The 21,946-nt window shown below is 38.5% G+C and overlaps 1 protein-coding gene across 2 annotated transcripts in view; it reads right to left on the bottom strand.

The window, feature by feature from the left end:
- Positions 1-176: 176 nt before the first annotated feature.
- gpsm1b (G protein signaling modulator 1b) overlaps positions 177-21,946 on the bottom strand; it is a 107,741-nt gene continuing 85,971 nt past the window's right edge. For both annotated transcript variants that reach the window (XM_061926711.2, XM_061926710.2), the window contains 3 exons: positions 13,598-13,748; positions 6,276-6,469; positions 177-1,623 (listed from right to left, as the gene is read on the bottom strand). In XM_061926711.2, the coding sequence (XP_061782695.1) occupies positions 1,420-1,623; positions 6,276-6,469; positions 13,598-13,748 (549 nt within the window). In that variant the 3' untranslated portion in view covers positions 177-1,419. The remainder of the gene's footprint in view (positions 1,624-6,275; positions 6,470-13,597; positions 13,749-21,946) is intronic.

Raw genomic sequence — 21,946 nt, forward strand, 5'->3', positions numbered from 1 at the left:
TAGTATTTAGAAAAATCTATTCTTGCTTAATGGTAGATAATATGGGGTGAATAAAGGCTATGGAGGTGGTGCAATAACAGTGCAGGGACAATGTAGATAAAATGTTTCACAATCCGGGTTTTGTCAAGTTGCATATTGCAAGAAAACATCAGGCACTGCAATAGAAACGCAACAAAGTGGTGGTCATAATAAACCTCAAACATTTTATTAAACGTATGGGGAACTTAATCGCCTCCCCCAAATGGAACATAAATACAAAATAGATTTATATATTATGTACAAATTACGGCAGTGACAAATACAAGCACAGCGGGTACTTTTTCTAAAAATAAAAAAATGTTAATTCACAGAATAACTGCAGCTCCCAATGTTGTCCAAAGACTTGCACTATATTGTATTCTGAGGTACAAAAATGAGGTATGCATGACCTTTGTTTAGAAAAACAAAACAAAAGATAAAAGAAACCAGCTTGTCATTTTTAACATTTTCGTACCATAAAACAAATGTTCACATTACTCCCAGTTAAAAAAAATCTCCTTGCTGCTGTTTAGCTGACCAAAAACTCTCAGCAACTTGTGTGATTCTCATGGTCATCTTTACTGAATTATCTCACAAAAATGTAGCTTTAAGACTTCTATTCCCTGCAATATAATTATTACTATTATTGTAAATACTAATATAGTGGTGTGGGGAAGGGGGGGGGGATAATGAAACTGCACAATGTAATACAGGGCTTTAACCACAAGGGCTAATTATCTCATAAGTTCAATACTGTACTCGAATAATACTAAGGAAGCAGCTTTTTGCGGATTGTTTTTTTTGTCAGGGGATTTCATTATGCACTTAAAAATACAGCAAGTGCTTTCAGGTTTTTAACTAGGCATTTTTGTTTTAACACTGAATAGCGTTAGCTGCATACTGTCACTGAACACCAGTCTTGTACGAATACTTACAGCAGCAATAATAAAAAAAAATGTCTATAAGCCTGAAAGAATTGGCATGTGTGTAAGCACTTTTAAGGAAAAAAACCTAATGTAGATAAAAAATAATTTATATATATCTATAGATATAGATATATATATATCTTTCAGTGCAAATCATTGATTTCTCTGACTAGAATTAAATTAATCTTAGAAGTTAAGAATGTTTAAACGATACTGTTGGTGTGCTTCTACAAATACAATCTCGAGTCTGGGGAGAAAAAAATGCTGATTAAGGCATCAGATGTTATTTTGTTAGTGACAGCAATCAAATTTTGACAAATCCCCTCACGACCGTGCAAAACTGCTGCATGTATTCTGTTATATTTACACATATTTCATTAAGAATTTGACATGGCACCACCACCTGTCGCACACACTTTTTTTTTGCAAGTGCACCGCCCTGTTATTGTCGTTTTGGTAACCGCTGCACCGCATCCTAGCTGGGGAAACCGCCCGGTGGCTCGAGGTCGGCAGATTCATCCGGGCTGTCCTGCTCGTCGGCGGAGAGCTGAACGCGCTGTTCATCCATACGCTTGGCCTGCACTCTCTGGATTAGGCTAAAGAAGTCTTCGTCAGGCACCGTGGGAGCGTGGGGTCCTGCTTCTGGCGGGGAGCACCGCTGATCGTCGATCCGAGAGGACTAAGTCACACATGTTCAAACATAGCAAGGGCAAATGTCACAATATGAGATTAGCATATGAATCATTCAACTTTTGTGTGCTGCCTACAATTCACCACAAGGACAACCGGTACATAGACCAGGGGTGTCCAAACTTTTTCCACCAAGGGCCAAATATATATATATAAACATATATACATATATATGATGCAGTGGTATTGTATTGTATCAGTTTCAAAATGTTAATAATTCTGTGACGGTATCTAACGAAAACTTGGTGAGTGGCGGGTCTGTAAATAAACTGCATCTCCCATAATCCTCTAAGGATAGAGGGAACGATGAATGCAGCAATGTACAGAGACACCCTGTATGAAAACCAACACTTCCCATCTACTGTATTTTTCGGACTATAAGTCGCACCGGCCGAAAATGCATAATAAAGAAGGAAAAAAACATATATACCGTATTTTCGGAGTATAAGTCGCACCTGCCGAAAATGCATAATAAAAAAAGAAAAAAACATAAGTCGCACTGGAGCCCGGCCAAACTATGAAAAAAACTGCGACTTATAGTCCGAAAAATACGGTAAGTCGCACTGGAGTATAAGTCCCGTTTTTGGGGGAAATTTATTTGATAAAACCCAACACCAAGAATAGACATTTGAAAGGCAATTTAAAATAAATAAAGAATAGTGAACAACAGACTGAATAAGTGTACGTTATATGAGGCATAAATAACCAACTGGTATGTTGACGTAACATATTATGGTAAGAGTCATTCTAATAACTATAACATATAGAACATGCTATACGTTTACCAAACAATCTGTCACTCTTAATCGCTAAATCCCATGAAATCTTATACGTCTAGTCTCTTACGTGAATGAGCTAAATAATATTACTTGATATTTTACGGTAATGTGTTAATAATTTCACACATAAGTCGCTCCTGAGTATAAGTCGCAAACTATGAAAAAAAACTGCGACTTATAGTCCGAAAAATATGGTATATACATATATATGATGCAGTGGTATTGTAGATACTGCCGTTTCAAAATGTTATTAATAATGCTGTGACAGTATCTAATGAAAACTTTGTGAGTGGCAGGTCTGTAAATAAACTGCATCTCCCAGAATCCTGGATAGAGGGAAAGATGAATGCAGAGATGTACATATACATCCTGGATGAAAACCAACACTTCCATCCAATCTGATGGAGCTTAAGAAGTGCTGCAAAGAGGAATGTTTGAAACTGCCTAAAGATTGGTGTGCCAAGCTTGTGGTATTGTATTCAAAAAGCTTTGAGGCTGTAATTGCTGCCAAAGGTGCATCAACAAAGTATTGAGCACAGGGTCTTAAGACTTATCAAAATGTGATTGTTGAGGTTTTTTATTAATACATTTTCAAAAATTTCAACAGATTGTTTTTTTTGTCAATATGGGGTGCCGAGTGTATATTAATGAGAAATACAATTAACTTAATTTTTGATTTTGGCAAATGGCTGCAATGAAAAAAAAGTGAGTGAAAAATTTAAGTGTCTAAAGCAGTGGTTCTTAACCTTGTTGGAGGTACCGAACCAGTTTCATATGTGCATCCACCGAACCCTTCTTTAGTGAAAAATAAAATGTTAAATGTTTTTTAACAAATTCAAGACAAAGTTACATGTTTTTTTTTACTGGTGCACAAAATGAACCGTGCATGAACATCACCTTGTTCAAAGAATAAAACCAACAGTGCATAAACTCACAACAAATTACACACCTGCAAATCAGATGGAAAATTATTTGGGGGTATCCATAATAATAATAATAATAATAATGGATTATATTTATATAGCGCTTTTATAGACACTCAAAGCGCTTCATAGAGAAGTGGGAACCCATCATTCATTCACACCTGGTGGTGGTAAGCTACTTTCATAGCCACAGCTGCCCTGGGGTAGACTGACGGAAGCGTGGCTGCCAGTTTGCGCCTACGGACCCTCCGACCACCACATATCATTCATCATTCATTCACCAGTGTGAGCGGCACCGGGGGCAAGGGTGAAGTGTCCTGCCCAAGGACACAACGGCAGCGATTTGGATGTCAAGAGGCGGGGAGCGAACCTGCAACCCTCAGGTTTCTGGCACGGCCGCTCTGCCCACTGCGCCATGCCGCCCCCATAACGCAGATAGGGAGAAGTTTTTATTTACACGATGAGTCGGGTGTGTTTTGACCTCCGCCGAACCCCTGAGCCCGACTCACCGAACCCCTAGGGTTCGATCGAACCCAGGTTAAGAACCACTGGTCTAAATACTTTCCGTACCCACTGTAACTTAAAAAAGATTTTCAATATGTTGACGCAAAAGCAATTTTATTGTCAGAATGTCAAACACAATTAAAAAAAAGTTTTACTACATTTATAGAAACTTACTAACGGTATTAAATTCAGTCCCACTGGGTGTGTTTTTAAGGAAACTACTTGTCCCCTCTCTCGTCTTTGCACTGACCTGTTTGCAGACGGTGTAACACCCCACTCCACCTTTCAGCTCACCCTCAAAGAGCACGTGTGGTGTTTTGCCTGATTAATCTGCATTGATACATGGTTAACACCATACATTTTTGTGATTAATCACACAAGTTCACACGGTAAATTTGACGGTCCTAATTTTTGCTGTTTTTGTTTTGATTTTATTTCGACAATGCGCTCCAAGCCACAAATGCCCCCCAGGCTGTAGCTTGGACACACCTGAGAATGACTAAAAAAGCCCTTGCACAAAGTCAAATCCCATAACAGCAGCCATGCTTGGATAAATTTGGTGAAGAACAATGTGTGAAGACCCCTGACCTTTGACCTCATCAAACCACCCTCGACAAGAACCAGGTAGTGAGGATAGCTTCCTCACTTTTAACTGATGTATCTGACTACCTGCACAGCCATTTGCAGCTTCTCCCATCTGGACGGAGGTTTTTAGTCCCAATAAAACGGTGCAGATGTAGTTTTGTCCCAGCTGCTATCACAGAAGTACCATATTTCTCGGACTATAAGTCGCAGTTTTTTTTCATAGTTTGGCCGGAGGTACGACTTATACTCAGGAGCGACTTATGTGTGAAATTATTAACACATTACCGTAAAATATCAAATAATACAAATCCCGTTTCCATATGAGATGGGAAATTGTGTTAGATGTAAATATAAACAGAATATAATGATTTGCAAATCATTTTCAACCCATATTCAGTTGAATATGCTACAAAGACAACATATTTGATGTTCAAACTGATAAAAAAAAATTTTTTTTGCAAATAATCATTAACTTTAGAATTTGATGCCAGCAACACGTGACAAAGAAGTTGGGAAAGGTGGCAATAAAGACTGATAAAGTTGAGGAATGCTCATCAAACACTTATTTGGAACATCCCACAGGTGAACAGGCAAATTGGGAACAGGTGGGTGCCATGATTGGGTATAAAAGTAGATTCCATGAAATGCTCAGTCATTCACAAACAAAGATGGGGCGAGGGTCACCACTTTGTCAACAAATGCGTGAGCAAATCGTTGAACAGTTTAAGAAAAACCTCTCAACCAGCTATTGCAAGGAATTTAGGGATTTCACCATCTACGCTCCGTAATATCATCAAAGGGTTCAGAGAATCTGGAGAAATCACTGGACGTAAGCAGCTAAGCCCGTGACCTTCGATCCCTCAGGCTGTCCTGCATCAACAAGTGACATCAGTGTGTAAAGGATATCACCACATGGGCTCAGGAACACTTCAGAAACCCACAATAAAGTTTATGAGTTTGAACATCAAATATCTTGTCTTTGTAGTGCATTCAATTGAATATGGGTTGAAAAGGATTTGCAAATCATTGTATTCCGTTTATATTTACATCTAACACAATTTCCCAACTCATATGGAAAGGGGGTTTGTATTATTTAGCTCATTCACGTAAGAGACTAGACGTATAAGATTTCATGGGACTTAGCGATTAGGAGTGACAGATTGTTTGGTAAACGTATAGCATGTTCTATATGTTATAGTTATTTGAATGACTCTTACCATGATATGTTACATTAACATACCAGGCACGTTATCAGTTGGTTATTTATGCGTCATATAACGTACACTTATTCAGCCTGTTGTTCACTATTCTTTATTTATTTTGAATTGCCTTTCAAATGTCTATTCTTGGTGTTGGGTTTTATCAAATACATTTCCCCAAAAAATGCGACTTATGTTTTTTTCCTTCTTTATTATGCATTTTCGGCCGGTGCGACTTATAGTCCGAAAAATACGGTACCTCTTTTTGCCTATATTTATTTTAGTGCAATTTATTATTTTATTATGGTGTTTTATTCTGGCTTGTCCCAAATCTTATCTGATTGGACTTTTATATGTTTTATCCTTTTTATGGGGAACTTTGAGTACATGTACTATTTTGTGATCTTGGGAATGTTTGTGATGCTTGTTATGTGGTAGGTCTTTGTATTGCATAGCTAAGATTTACCTTTCTCTCTATGTTTAAATTGATGTCCTGATCTTGCTTGCTAAAGTAACCTAACCTAACCTCATCAAACACCTCTTGATGAACTAGAACAGATCTAATTGAGCAAGCATTTTGCAGACTGGCTGCAAAAGGGAATTTTCTACCATTTCAACGTGTCCCAGTACTTTAGTCCACCGCGGTATTACCTGGCACTTGATGAGCATGTTGAAGAAGTCGTCGCTGGGCTCTTGATCGCCTTCACCCACCAGGTGGCCCAGGTTGTTCTGGGTGATCCTGAGACCCGGAAGATTTCCCACGCTGACGCGCTGGTCGTCCAGGCGGCGACTCTGAGAGCTGGCGATCAAGTCGAACAGCTCCTCCGTCTGGGGGGACGTGGTAACTGCAGGGTTTGCAACATGAATAACATCTGAGTAACTTCCTTTTGAATGAACGCAGCAGTACAGTATCTCACAAAAGTGAGTACATCTCGCACATTTTAGACACCATTTTTATTCAATCTTCTCAAGGGACAATAACATAATAATGAAACTTGGTTACATCATATCTTGGAGGCGTGTTTAGGCTCCTTAGCTGGTAAACTGACAAGCGGCCAGGTCTCGCAACAACGTGGAGGGTCTGCTTCAAAAAGGTCACAGTTATGGATGTCCGATAATATCGGACTGCCAATATTATCGGCCGATAAATGCTTTAAAATGTAATATCGGAAATTATCGGTATCGGTTTCAAAATTATCGGTATCGGTTTTAAAACGCTGCTGTGTACACGGACGTAGGGAGAAGTACAGAGCGCCAATAAACCTTAAAGGCTCTGCCTTTGCGTGCCGACCCAGTCACATAATATCTACGGCTTTTCACACACACAAGTGAATGCATGCATACTTGGTCAACAGCCATACAGGTCACACTGAGGGTGGCCGTATAAACAACTTTAACACTTATAAATATGCACCACACTGTGAACCCACACCAAACAAGAATGACAAACACATTTCGAGAGAACATCCGCACCATAACACAGCATAAACTGAACAGAACAAATACCCAGAACCTCTTGCAACACGAACTCTTCCGCTACAATATACACCCCCCGCTATATACACCCGGGGGAGCATTACTTCAAAAAAAGAGAATGTCTCACCAGAAACTGGCAATTTCGACAATACTGGCTGTATTGGTTAATTTACAGTGGGTGGATAGTAAGTCTATAGAAGCTGTACACAGACTAAAGCAGTGGTTCTCAAATGGGGGTACTACTACTTTAAAGCACTCGAGAGATGATTGAGTTGGAAAAAATACATAAAACGTATAATTTTTTTTTTTTTTTTTAAATTGCCCACTACGAAAACTTTAAGACCTGTAATCTCATCACATTGGTTGGACTCCATTTTGGCTGACTCCTGGCTCCAATTGACTCTTGGATAAGTCATTATCTTAAGGGTTCTTATACTTGTTCCATACCTACAGTGTGAATGTTTAGACGTTGTGTTAAAAAAAACTAGGAAAACATAAAATTGTAAGTGCAGTATTAGTTTAAGCAGACTGGGTTAGTCTATTGTTGCGACTTAAATGAAGATCAGAACTCATTTTATGCCCAAATTATGCAGTAATCCCAGAGGGTTCATACCTTTTCTTGCAACTGTACATTTTGTTACCAAAATATTGGTGTCAGGACAACTTTTGGTGGGACGTATGTGCAATCGTAACTCTTACGTGCCCGAACATAAACTATATGCAGTGACGTAGCAAGTGGTGTTCAAATTCCTAGTGAAGATTACCCCTTTTTACTTCATTTTGAGGGTGTAGTGGTAGCTAGTGAGGGTTAGTGGTAGTGAGTGAGGGGGTGTATTGGGATTGGGCCTAAAAGTATACAGCAAAGAAGAAAACTATATGATGTTGCTTTTATTTTCTCAATACAGCATTTTTGCTACTGGAATTTTGGACCACTCTTCTTTTGCAAACTGCTTCAGGTCTCTCAGATTTGAAGGGTGCCTTCTCCCAACTGCTGTTTTTAGATCTCTCCACAGATGTTCTGTAGAATTTAGATCTGGACTCACTGATAGCCACTTCAGAACTCTCCATCACTTTGTCTTAAGCCATTTTGGTGTGCTTTTTGAAGTATACTTTGGGTCATTGTCCTGCTGGAAGACCCATGACCTCTGACTGAGACCCAGCTTTCTGACACTGGGCCCTACATTATGCCCCAAAATTATTTGGTAGTCCTCAGATTTCATGATGCCCTGCACACAGTCAAGACATCCGGTACCAGAAGCAGCAAAGCAACCCCAAAACATCAGTGAACCTCCATCATGTTTGACTGTAGGAATAGTGTTCTTTTCTTTGAAGGCCTCATTTTGTTTTCTGTAAACAGTGTGATGAAGAGCTTTTCCAAAAGCTCCACTTTAGTCCATCTGTCCACCAGACATTCTCCCAGAAGGATTTTGGCTTCCTCAAGTCTTGCTTTTTTATTTCTCTGTGTCAGCAGCGGGGTCCTCCTGGGTCTCCTACCATAGCGTCCCTTTTTATTGAGATGGATAGTGCGAGCTGACACTGTTGTACCCTGTGTCTGCAGGTCAGCTTAGATTTGTTTGGAAGTGGATCCAGGTTCTTTATCCACAATTCTAACAATCCTTGGTTGCAGTCTTTAATAAATGTTTCTCTTCCGTCCACATCCAGAGAGGTTAGCTACAGTGCCATGGGCTTTAAACTTCTTGATGACATTGCGCACAGTAGACACAGGAACATTTAGATCTCCGGAGATGGACTTGTAGCCTTGAGATTGTCCATGCTTTTCCAAAATCTTGGTTCTCAAATCTTCTGAGAGTTCTTTGCTCTTTTTTCTTTGTATCCATGCTCAGTGTGGTACCCACAACACAAACTTTTCTCCATTTAAACTGGCTGCAGGTGTGATTTCTATATTGCTAGCACCTGTTACTTGCTACAGGTGAGTTTAATTACAAATTAAAGGAGCATCACATGCTTAGAATACAACGATTTCTTACAATTATGAAAAGGTGCCAATAATTCAGTCCAGTCCATTTTTGAAGTTCTGTGTAAAATAATATCAGATTCGGCTTTTTTTTGTGTGTGTGTCGTTCCAATGTAAACAAAAGAAATAAACATGTGAATACCAAAGCATTTGTAATTTCAACAATTTTCTGGGAGAAGTGGTGCATTATCTGACAGAAATGCATGGGTGCCAATCAATGTTCCCTCTAATTTTTAATGTTTGTGAGCAAACGCACAAACTCCCTGAGCATTCAGTGGAGCACATGTGAGCAACATCAGACGTGCACACTGTGGCTACACCAGCGTCACACCTGTCCCAAACCTGACATCCTAACAATTTAAATGTTTTATTAAAATAATTTTCTGTTATAAGTGATTTTGCCCTCTTACAATGACAATAACAAAAAAACATGTTTTTCATGACCCTTGTGCTAGTATTGTATGTCTGGCTGCGGGTCCTGCCTTTAAAAGAAATGTTACCCTTTTCAGAGATTACATTTAGTTCCTGTAACTTTCTGTCTGTAAAATACATCTTTTTATTAGCATTTATGAAATCTAGTGACAATATTTCATGAATAATATCCTTAGATTAACATTCTTAATAAATGGCAGTAAAATAAGCACACATCTGATTGAGGAGTCAGAGTGTTACAACCTGGCATTTACACATTGTGTGGCGTTGGAGTTGTCCGACTTTTTGTGTGGCCATAAACGCATCACTGGCTTAGTGCCATGAGTGCGTGTGTTGGTGCAGGTGAGACAGAGCGAGCGGCTTCTGTTGAAACGACAGATGACAAAATTGGTTTAAGCCTGGTTTGTATGGCAGAAAATTACCAGTTTTTATAGATAAAAGTTTTTTTTACTCATTGTTTTGGTGTGTTTACAAACAGTTTTGCTCAATAAAGTGATTGATGGAATTCCTGTCCGTAAAGTGTCTCGACAGACGATAATTGAACTGTGTTGACAAAGATTGTTTTATTTATTGGGGCCACTCTTGTTGTCACTTTTCACTCATAGAGTTGAATTGCAAAATCATACAGAATAAATTGTAATGTGTTTATTTTGTTTAAAGTTCAGATGGGATTTTTGATTTTCTGCGCGGCATTAATTTGCTGTGCGCAGAGGACGCGTGAGCGGTGCGCAATTGCGCAGGCGCGCACCTTAGAGGGCACGTTGGTGCCAATATTTTTGGCCATGACTGTAAATGCCAGCTACATTGACAAGAAGCAGAGGAGAAAGTTTACTGAGTGAATGTTGTCAACAAAAGTAGCACAGTTAAAATTAACATATGCCTTTACTAAACGGACAGCCACCACATGCAGGACAACTAACATCTGTGAAGATTAAGTCCTGCAGAAGATGTCATTCATATCACCACAGCTGATCTGTCGTACCTTGAAGAGGCACAATTATAGCAAGCATAAACCAACAGTACTACACAAACAATAGCATAAAGATGCAGCTTCGGGCTGAATGTGAATTTATTTTTGCTTCCTGAAGAACGTTGGACATCTTTAAGTAACCACAACAAGCTTGGGTCGTACCCAAAAAGAGATCAAAGAGTAAATGGTGCACTATGTTAAGTTGTTTATGAGAGTGTTTACTCCATTATCGATGAGTAATTGTACCTTGTTTGCAAACCACAAAGACTTTCAAAATGTGCACTTATTTTTTACTATACTTATTTTTACCAAGTTTTGAGCAGATCAATGACTTGCAGTTGAGTAAAACATTTACAAATATATATGTGGCATTGCTGAACACAGGGAATTTTGTAGAGATAAAAGAGCAGTGGCTTCACGTTTACCATGAATTGATTAACGTGGACCCCGACTTAAACAAGTTGAAAACCTTATTCGGGTGTTACCATTTAGTGGTCAATTGTACGGAATATGTACTGTACTATGCAATCTACTAATAAAAGTTTCAATCAATCAATCAAAAACGTAGTCACCGCTAGTAGTGCGAGGCAATTCTTCATCGGCATGTTTCCCGGTAGTGCCTTTTCTTTCGCTGTAAGAAAAGTCCGCTGTGGCATTTTTTTCAGTCTCATTACAATTAAAAGCCCCCTTCGCTAAAAAAAAAATCCTTGCACTGAAGGTGCTTCAATTCCAAAGCTAACTAGCTAAAATGCCAGCTCAAAGTGGTTGTTTAGCAACCCGAAGCTTTACAGTAAGACAGAGTTTAGACACATTTAAAGTAGAAATGTCCGATAATGGCTTTTTTGCCGATATCCGATATTCCGATATTGTCCAACTCTTAATTACCGATTCCGATATCAACCGATACCGATATATACAGTCGTGGAATTAACACATTATTATGCCTAATTTGGTTGTGATGCCCCGCTGGATGCATTAAACAATGTCACAAGGATTTCCAAAATAAATCAACTCAAGTTATGGAAAAAAATGCCAACATGGCACTGCCATATTTATTATTGAAGTCATAAAGTGCATTATTTTTTTCAACATGCCTCAAAACAGCAGCTTGGAATTTGGGTCATGCTCTCCCTGAGAGGTAGCATATTGTAGTGTCCCGGAAGAGTTAGTGCTGTAAGGGGTTCTGGGTATTTGTTCTGTTGTGTTTATGTTGTGTTACGCTGCGGATGTTCTCCCGAAATGTGTTTGTCATTGTTGTTTGGTGTGGGTTCACAGTGTGGCGCATATTTGTAACAGTGTTAAAGTTGTTTATACGGCCACCCTCAGTGTGACCTGTATGGCTGTTGACCAAGTATGACTTGCATTCACTTGTGTGTGTGAAAAGCCGTAGATATTATGTGATTAGGCCGGCACGCAAAGGCAGTGCCTTTAAGGTTTATTGGCGCTCTGTACTTCTCCCTACGTCCGTGTACCACTCCGTACAGCGGCATTTCAAAAAGTCTGAAATTTGACTTTTTGAAACAAGATACCGATAATTTCCGATATCACATTTTAAAGCATTTATCGGCTGATAATATCCGACATCTCTAATTTAAAGCGTTTCTGATCACACAAAGTGATCTCTGAGACAGGCTGACATAGCTCTGACCTGCGCACGGTACGACTATTGTGGAAATAAACACGTCAGAGGAGTCGTTCGCTGTCGAAGCTCTTTGAAATGGCCGCTCCCGTATGTACAGGATGTAAACAGGATGTGACGTAGTGGACCAGACCCCTTCAAAATGGTTGTGCCCGCGTGTACAAGAAGTGATGTCATCAAAATGGCAGCCACTGATGGGTTCAAGCGGCCTGCAAAATGAATGAATGAAGCGCAGCGAGACATGGTTCGCACACAGAGAATGTAACGGTTTTCGTAAAACGAAAAGGTCACGAATAGAGGCGTTCGGAAATCGAGGTTTGACGGTTAATTTTTTTTGCATTTAAGAACAACTTTATTCAAATCCCAAAAGGAGGTGCTTTTATGTGAGCAAACCATTAGTAATTACCGTATTTTTCTGATTATAAGTCGCAGTTTTTTTTGTTTTGTTTTTCATTTTTTACTCTGGAGCGACTTATGTGTGAAATTATTAACACAATACCGTAAAATATCAAATAATATTATTTATCTCATTCTTTTTCTGGATGTCATTGGATGGATCGACAAAGCATGGGCTTCAGTGACAACCGAAACCATCCTGTCCAGATTCAGAAAGGCTGGAATAATTGGAACTGCAACTGACGATGACTGACGTAAGCGACGTACCGATAGAAGAGGAAGCGGCGCATTGTCTACCTTTGGAGTTGGCAGAGTTGTTTAGAAGAGACACCGAGGGAGAAGATTTCATGGGATTTAGCGATTAGGAGTGACAGATTGTTTGGTAAACGTATAGCATGTTCTATATGTTATAGTTATTTGAATGACTCTTACCATAATATGTTACGTTAACATACCAGGCACGTTCTCAGTTGGTTATTTATGCCTCATATAACGTACACTTATTCAGCCTGTTCTTTATTTATTTTAAATTGCCTTTCAAATGTCTATTCTTGGTGTTGGATTTTATCAAAAAAATGTCCCCCAAAAATGTGACTTATACTCTCTAGTGCGACTTATACTCCGAAAAATACGGTATGTTTTTTTTTTTTTTACAATTTAACGTATTCTATATGTTCTATTTCTAAATGTTTCAAACAACTACAGCTTAGCAATATTTTTTCAACAAAAGGCTTTTCTTCTGAAAAACCTTTTCCACAAGGGCTACATCAATGCAAACAAAGTTGAGAACCACTGACCTAAAGTATATCAAAGTTGTATTTCTATAGTATTGTTCTTGAAGGTTTGATCCCCGCTTCCGCCATCCTAGTCACTGCCATTGTGTCCTTGGGCAAGACACTTTACCCACCTGCTCCCAGTGCCACCCACACTGGTTTAAATGTAACTTAGATATTGGGTTTCACTATGTAAAGCGCTTTGAGTCACTTGAGAAAAGCGCTATATAAATATAATTCACTTCACTTCACACTTGAGGAAGATATACCGAGTAAAAATGGCATCTAAATAAACTCTAGTAAGAAACCAACCTATCATGTCGCTCAGAGGAGCGCCTTCTTCGCCGCCGTCGCCATTCTGGGTTTCATCAAGACGGCAGCGCTGGTCATCCATGCGGCTGCTTTGGAACTTGCTGAGCAGGTCGAAGAAGCAGTCCTCATCGGAGGGGTCACGACCCAATTTCTGACAAAGACACATACATTCAGGCGGACATTCGTGCTTTGAGAAAGGGGGCAATAAATTCCCTAATATTTTTGCTTTGACTAAAACAAAATGTCAACTGCAGAGGATGTTGGCTCTCAGGAAACTGAAGCAGCCCTAAAAATCTTATAGTCAACAGAAAGTCTATTATGACATGCATGGAGGGTTTTTACAATGATGAAAACATTAATTAATTTGATTTAATCACACAAGAGACAGATTTGCATTGACCTTGATTACCGTAATGTGATCAATGTGTGCTAAGAAGCAAACCACACATCTTGTGATCTGACCATACTGACTACAGACTGACTGTCATGTTTCCCTATAGTCCAACCAGAGAGTACAGTCAATAACATTGTTACATGTTGCAGACATTTGAATGGAGTCAACATCGTCCAAAATAATCTGCATTCAAACCGAGTCACATTAATTTGATTGTTCGTAGGATTGCAAAAAAGATTATAACAAAACTTGAATGAAAGATTGAGCACTGGACAAATAATTTTTACAACCTTCTGATGGTTGGTATTATTAAAAAGTGAGGTTGCGTATCAAAGTGTATGATTCTTCTGCCTTGCCGTCTATCTAGCATTGTTTTGCCTAGTTTGTTAATATTGCCAACACCCTTTTATGGCTAACGACAGGCTGATACGGTCTCTAAAAAGTTGTTTCAATCAAAGCCAACTTTCCAGAAAACAAATTCGATTCAGTATTTGAAATTTGAAAGAAAAGAGAAAAAAAGTACTTCTATGCCTTGCGGCAAAATTAGGTCAGCAGACGTTTGCAGCCATCACACATTCAAACAAAACAGGCATTCAGCTCATTTGCATTCAAAGTTTTTCACTCTACTTTCAACGGGAAGGAACACCAAATAAAAGGCGCATACCTGAGTGACAAATTGTGTGAGGTTAAAACACGGACAACTTACCGGCTGCACTTCCTATTCCCTACTCGGTGTGTGTCATTTCTCTCCCCTTACATCCCCCCGTGACCACCTTACATCCCTCGCTGCGCTCCCCTGCTGTCCTCGCTCCCTCAAAGCGCCTCTCCTCTTGTGTCTCTCTATTGCAGCCAACTTTCATGCACTCCCCTCCTCTCTCTCTCTCTCTCTCTCTCTTTTTCTCTCCTGTGTGCCGTTTTTGTGCCATTCACCCACTGTGGGAAAACAACTCATTATGGGAAGGGGAGAGCCGGCGGGGAGGGGGTGTAGCGCTTCTGTGATCAAGGTCACATTATCAGCACACAGAGGGGAGTGTTGGTGGGGGGGAGAGTCCAGAAAAGAAGAGTGGTTGGAAATATGGGTGCGACAGCACAGTCATGAGTGGATAGCATGCCAACGACGAAATAGAAATCACATTTGGGCGCCTGGCGGCAAATGTGTCCCTCGCCACATCGCGCTTCAAATATTGTGGCTTCACTACATCACAGATTTTTTTAAATTATTTTTTACAATATTTGTTTTATTTTCTAATTTGTTTTGTCGATTGATAGATATTCATCAAGCGGGACTTACCTTTCCGGGTAAAGGTGAACAATGTTAAAAGTCTTGACGCTGCTCTCTTTACCACGACAATCTAGTTCAGTGTTTTTCAACCTTTTTTGAGCCAAGGCACATTTTTTCCATTGAAAAAATCCGGAGGCACACCACCAGCAGAAACCAAGCATGCATCACTAGAGTTCTTGTCTCAAAGTAGGTGTACTGTCACCACTTGTCACATCACGCCGTGACTTATTTTGAGTTTTTTGCTGTTTTCCTGTGTGTAGTGTTTAAGTTCTTGTCTTGCGCTCCTATTTTGTTGGCTTTTTCTTTTTTGGGAGCATTTTCCTGAAGCAGTTTCATGTCTTCCTTTGAGCGATATTTCCCGCATCTACTTTGTTTTAGCATTTAAGAATATTTCAGTTGTTTTTATCCTTCTTTGTGGGGACATTGTTGATTGTCATGTCATGTTCGGATGTACATTGTGGACGCCATCTTTGCTCCACAGTAAGTCTTTGCGGTCGTCCAGCATTCTGTTTTTGTTTACATTGTAGCCAGTTCAGTTTTAGTCTCATTCTGCATAGCCTTCCCTAAGCTCCAATGCCCTTTCTTAGAGGCACTCACCTTTTGTTTATTTTTAGTTTAAGCATTAGACACCTTTTTACCTACACGCTGCCTCCCGCTGTTTCCGACATCTACAAAGCAATTAGCTACCGGCTGCCACCTACTGATATGGAAGAGTATTACACGGTGACTCTGCCGAGCTTTAGACAGCACCGACACTCAACAACAGATCATTGGCAGACTATAATTACTGGTTTGCAAAACATATTTTTAACCCAAATAGGTGAAATTAGATCATCTCCCACGGCACACCAGACTTTATCTCACGGCACACTAGTGGCACAGTGGTTGAAAAACACTGATCGAGTTGACCAACTTTTGGCAATACAACTTTTTATTATTTAGAACTGAACAATTTGAGAAATCAGACTAATTTAGTGCATGGGAACATAGTCATTGCTGAGCCTTGGACGTGAGCAATGTGGAATGACAACGCAGACACGGAATGTTAACATCATTGGGTGAAACAAGTATAAAGGTGACGATATGGGTGTTATTTTATGTTTACAGGGCTCTAATTATGTAAATCAACTATTTAGAAGATCGTAAAGGCTTTCATACTGCAACTATAAAAATATAAAATGTATTAATACTAATCCTAATTTGCGGGAATGTGTTTACCACGGTCTTGTGTGTAACCAATTGCCTGTGATGAAGTTGGATGACTATTTCCATGCAGACTTTACTTACAGCCGTTTTCCTTAGGACACTTTCTCATAGATTGGATTTGTGTGTTGTTGTAGCATGCATGTTTAGCATTAAGAAAACATCACTTATTAGTAGATAATAAATGTAGATTAATAAACTCTTGTAAAATGCATATTCCTTCAAGATGACATTCTGTATCTTGATATCGCTCAATATTGGTGGGAACCAAACACTGCTGGACAACAGGGAAGTAGCTAAATCTAGCTATAATGTTCAATTAGTCAAAACGTTATTTATACTGCACTTTTCATACAAAGGCAGCACAAATTGCTTTACACCGGTTTAAAAAAGGTAAGAAAACATGCACACTACTCCACCTTTGACAATACCAAGACATGGCATATCACTGAAACATTGAGATAAAACATTAACATCACACCTTTAAAACAACTGCTGGTTAATACTGGGCGATGTATCAGTTTTTATCGATATATTCAAGGTTTTTTTTGCAGACGAATTAAAAAAATTAAAAAATCACTTCGTCCACTTACTTCCATAGCAAAACGTGGCTAACGCCAGCGGGATCGAGACGTTTGTTCCAAAGAAAAGACAATTGTTGTCTGTACTTTGGTTTTGCGGCAACAGGCATGGAACAAAAGACTGCACGGTGCAAATTTATTTTCAAAAAGGCAGCAGCCTGTCCTAATTAATAAAAGTTGGTTTAAGAAAATACATACAATGATATCACATTTTATATGGTGTGGAAAGAAGGTTAGATGTTCATACTTAAGGTTGTCTTGTACACAAGATAAAGGAGGACTACAATTACCAAACTTCTTACATTATTATATCTCCTTCGGTTGTGAACAAGCAAGCCACTTATTCCATTTTTCTGCAGATAAGGACTGGATCAACATAGAAAAAAATATGTTAATGAATTTGGACATTGATGTGGGGAGCTTATATTGTATTAAAACAATACCTAATGAATTGAGGCAGAGCCCAATAGAAGCCACCTTTAACATTCTAAAACTGTGCCAGAAAATACTAGGAATCAACCCAATGACATCTGTCAATCAACCGCTTTGGTACAATCCTAATATTGTCATCAATAAAAATGTGGTTAAATTGGTAACATGGAAAGACAGAGGTATTACTAAACCTCATCATATTATTAATAAAAACTCTTTTAAACCGTTCAATGATTTAGTTGATCAATATAATGTACCCAGAAATCATTTTTTTACATTTTATCTCTTTAAAACACGCTGTAAATAAATGCATATCTTCTGAAAGTATGTCCTTAAATAGCCATGAACTGGAAGATGCACTTTTTAATCAAGATACAATTAAGAAATTAATTAAACTATTTTATGGAATAATAAATGAACACCACACTAGAAATGCAAATGATGCGTGTGTTAGGAAATGGATGATGGACTTAAACATTTTAGATGAAAGAGACATATCATGGAATGATATTTTGAAAAATGCCAATAAGCCCTTTAGAAGCATTAAAGATAAGCTGACTCAATTTAAGTTATTGAATAGATTGTATTTGACATCTTCTCAGCTGTTTAAAATTGGTGTAGTAGATAGCAAGTTATGTATGAAGTGTCGGGCAGCTGAGGGAACTCTTGTTCATTCATTGTGGGAATGTCAGAGAATAAAAGAGTTATGGTTGAAAATAACAAAAGAAGCAATCACATTCCTTAATATAAACATCCCAATGACACTGCTAACTTGCATTCTTGGGGATCTGCATCAATTTAGCAACGTGTCATCAAAGAGTAAAAATGCTTTTCTTTCGATATGAATAATAACAAAAAGAGTAATATTTAAAAAATGGATAGCTGTTGATAGTCCAACTCACACTGACTGGTACACACAAGCTATGGAGATGATATCAGTAGAACAAACTGCATTTAGTTTAGATAATAATGAGTCATATACTGGAATATGGGATCCATTATTTAAATTTGTTTCAACTAATAAATGAACCAAAATATGACTTATTATATCTTTGTGGAAAATGTTGGACGCGGTGTGTTGTCGGGCTTATGCGATGTGATGCAAGTGTAAGCCACTGTGACACACTATTGTTCATTTCTAATTTTTTTATTATTTTTTATTAATGTTTTTAATGATGATATCAATGAGGTTTTTTTTTTTAAATCACTGCTATCTTGAAATTGTTACTAATATTGATGCTGTTGTCGATAATGTTCATTTTTGTTTCACTACATTTGGATTTGTGTGTCCTCAATTGCTCTCAATTGCTCTGTTTATTGTTGTTCTTAATGTTGCTGGGACGGGTTTGGTTTTGGAATTGGATTGCATTGTTGTGGTGTTGTTGTTGTGTTATGTTTTGTTGATTGATTAATAAATTCATAAAAAAAAAAAAAAAAAAAAAAAAAAAGGCAGCAGCACGACAAACTTATTCCAGCATGTGAAACTGAAGCCCCCCGCCGAGTGCAGGAAAAGCAACTATTTACAAGTCGAACAAGATGCAAAAACAAACAAACTAAGGGCTAAAAGTCCCCTTACCATGGTGGAATAATTTACACCAGGCATGTATGATGCCATGTATGATGAGAGAGAAGCACAATGCATAGAGCAATCACTAAAGCTGTTGCTTTGCACACCGCCAAGATGTGGGATTGAAAAAAGCTGCGTTCACTTTATACACTGACTGAAACTAATTTAACAAGAATTTGCAATTGCGTGTGAATGTCCTATATGCGCAAGCCGGCGATATGCTTGAGTGGAACTGAAATGCTTGAATGTCCAAGGTGAGTAGAGTGTGTGGATGTTGGAACGGTTCGAATCGTTTAAGAAATGTGGGATACGGAGAGTTTTGTATATTGGCCCATTCATTTTCAAATGGGAGGAAATTCCTGGTAATACCAGGTAATCAGGGAATTTTCGGAACCGGTAAACATGCTGGCTTGAATTTCCAGGGTGCGTGAAGTGTGTGGATGGTGAAACGGTTCGAATCGGATAAGAAATGTGGGCTATGTAGTAGATTGTATAACACCCATTCATTGTCAATGGGGAAAAAATTCCCCCAAATTCCAGGAAAACCGGGAATTTGGGGAAAGGTAAAACATGTTTTGAGATTGATATATCGGAAGAGTAGTGTGGGTGGATGGTTGAAAGGTCAGAAACGGGTTTAAAAATGGTGCACAATTTTGAGAATTTAGGGCATTGTAGAACTATGAATATGTCCATTCTTTTTAAATGGGAATTCTGGGAATTTTTGATATGATATGAATGGGTTGGAATTTTTGGAATCGGTTGAGAAATGACATAGTAACAGTTTGAATTGAGATTGGATATTTGGGAATTCCTGGAATTTTGGGAAAACCATAAATTTGTATGAAAAAAATAGGACCATTTCTTGTCCCAACTAATAGGACTATTTTGAAGGTGGAATGGTCAAAAACGATTGAAAATGTGCACTGTGAAAACTTTCCAGGAATAAATTAAAAAAGGGCTTTGGAAAACCAGGAATTCCTGTAATTGTTTTTCACTTGGACTGAACAGAACTGAACTTGATTGACCAAAGGTGAGTGGTGTGTGTAATAGGTGAGACGGTTCGAATCGGGTGAAAATGTGGGAGTTGTGAAAGTTAGAAAATTGCCCCATTAATTTTAAATGGGCAAAATGTCCCGGAAAACTGGGAATTGTGGGACAAAATATACATACATATTTATACGCATATATACATACATATATATACATATGTATATTTACGTGCGCACACACATAGCTACTTGCAAAAGTATTCATATTCAAATTGTAAGGCCTAATGGGGCATTACAAGGCCAAAGCTTTAACATTTGGGAATAATTGCACAAATAATGACAATAATTAACGTACCAAAACCCGTGTCAAGTGTCATTAGGATGTCTTTTTCCTTGCAAATGTGTCACACGACTTCCCTTGTGGCGTCATTGCGCCACTATGTAATCGTCCCTTTTCTTTAAGATGCCAGTTTGCTGATTATAGCAATTTTCGAGGTCATCTGAGCCAATGACAGAGCGAGATTAAATGCCCAATGGCGACACCAAATTCACAGGTGCAGAAAATCTAGTTCACATGGACATGAGATGAGCGAGGGAGGACTTTTCCACATGTGGGCGACTTATTACATCATGTCAAGCAAGCTCTTGGGAAATTAAGGAACAATGTCCCTGATTTAACCTTGCTAATTGTGTCTTGTATATATAACAAAGGAGACCTGAGGACACGGACAGGGAGTGGACATAGAAACAGAGTGTTGCCAAATTAAATTAGAGTGGATTTCTGGTTGGCTTTAAACTAGGCCAACAAAAACAACCAGTTAACTTGTGTGATTAATCACCAACATTTTTTGCATCAATCATGTATATTTGCAGATTAACCACGCAATTTTTTTTTACCATAAATGTTCTTTTTACCTTAACCGCGGCACGGGACAATGCATATTGGAAAATTTCACTTCAAAATAGGGCTGGGCGATATGGCCTTTTTTTAATATCGCGATATTTTAAGGCCATATCGCCATACACGATATATATCTCGATATTTTGCCTTAGCCTTGAATGAACACTTGATGCATATAATCACAGCAGTATGATGATTCTATGTGTCTACTTTAAAACATTCTTTGTCATACTGCATTAATATATGCTACTTTTAAACTTTCATGCAGAGAAGGAAATCACAACTAAAAAAAATCACTATTTTTTTCATATTCGATATATCGCCGAGCCCTACTTCAAAATACATCCTAACTGGACTTTGGATCAGACTGTTCGCAAATGTTGAGCAAATAAATGATGTGCATTCAAGCAAAACCTTTTTAAAGTGTACTTGGATGACATTCTGACAAAATTGCATTTATGTGCAAAAATTGGGCTCTCTTTTAGGTGAATTCCAAATTATGCAAGAAGGTAACAACCTGTGATTATTATTAATCCATCCATTTATACCGCTTATCAATCCAAATCCAAAATTGTGATTAATCAGATTTTTTTTTTTTTTTTTTAAATACTCTTTCAACAGCACTATCTTTAAAAGCAAGATATTACTGCAAATGCCCTAATAAATTCCTTTATTTAGTTAACCTCCTAGACTCCTATAGTCACAGGGTGTGTGGTTCACCAAAGCAAATACTTTCCACTTTCTCATGCACTCCAAATCATTTATTAAAGTTATTTTTAAAAAAGTTGTAGAAATTACCTCCAAACCTCCACCAAGCTTAAAAAGAATCTGGAATAGGGATAGGCACCAAATTGTGCATTTTTGCTACTCGTGTTAAATGTTAATTGTATGTGTTGGACTGTACACCACCTGTTCCCTAAGAAAAGCAAACAGTGTAAACAACGTCCTTGGTAGAGGTAATTTAGACGCTACACCCAGCAGCTTGCTAATGAGCTTAGTG

Source organism: Nerophis lumbriciformis, linkage group LG32 (genome assembly GCF_033978685.3).
Source record: "Nerophis lumbriciformis linkage group LG32, RoL_Nlum_v2.1, whole genome shotgun sequence".
NCBI lineage: Eukaryota > Metazoa > Chordata > Actinopteri > Syngnathiformes > Syngnathidae > Nerophis > Nerophis lumbriciformis.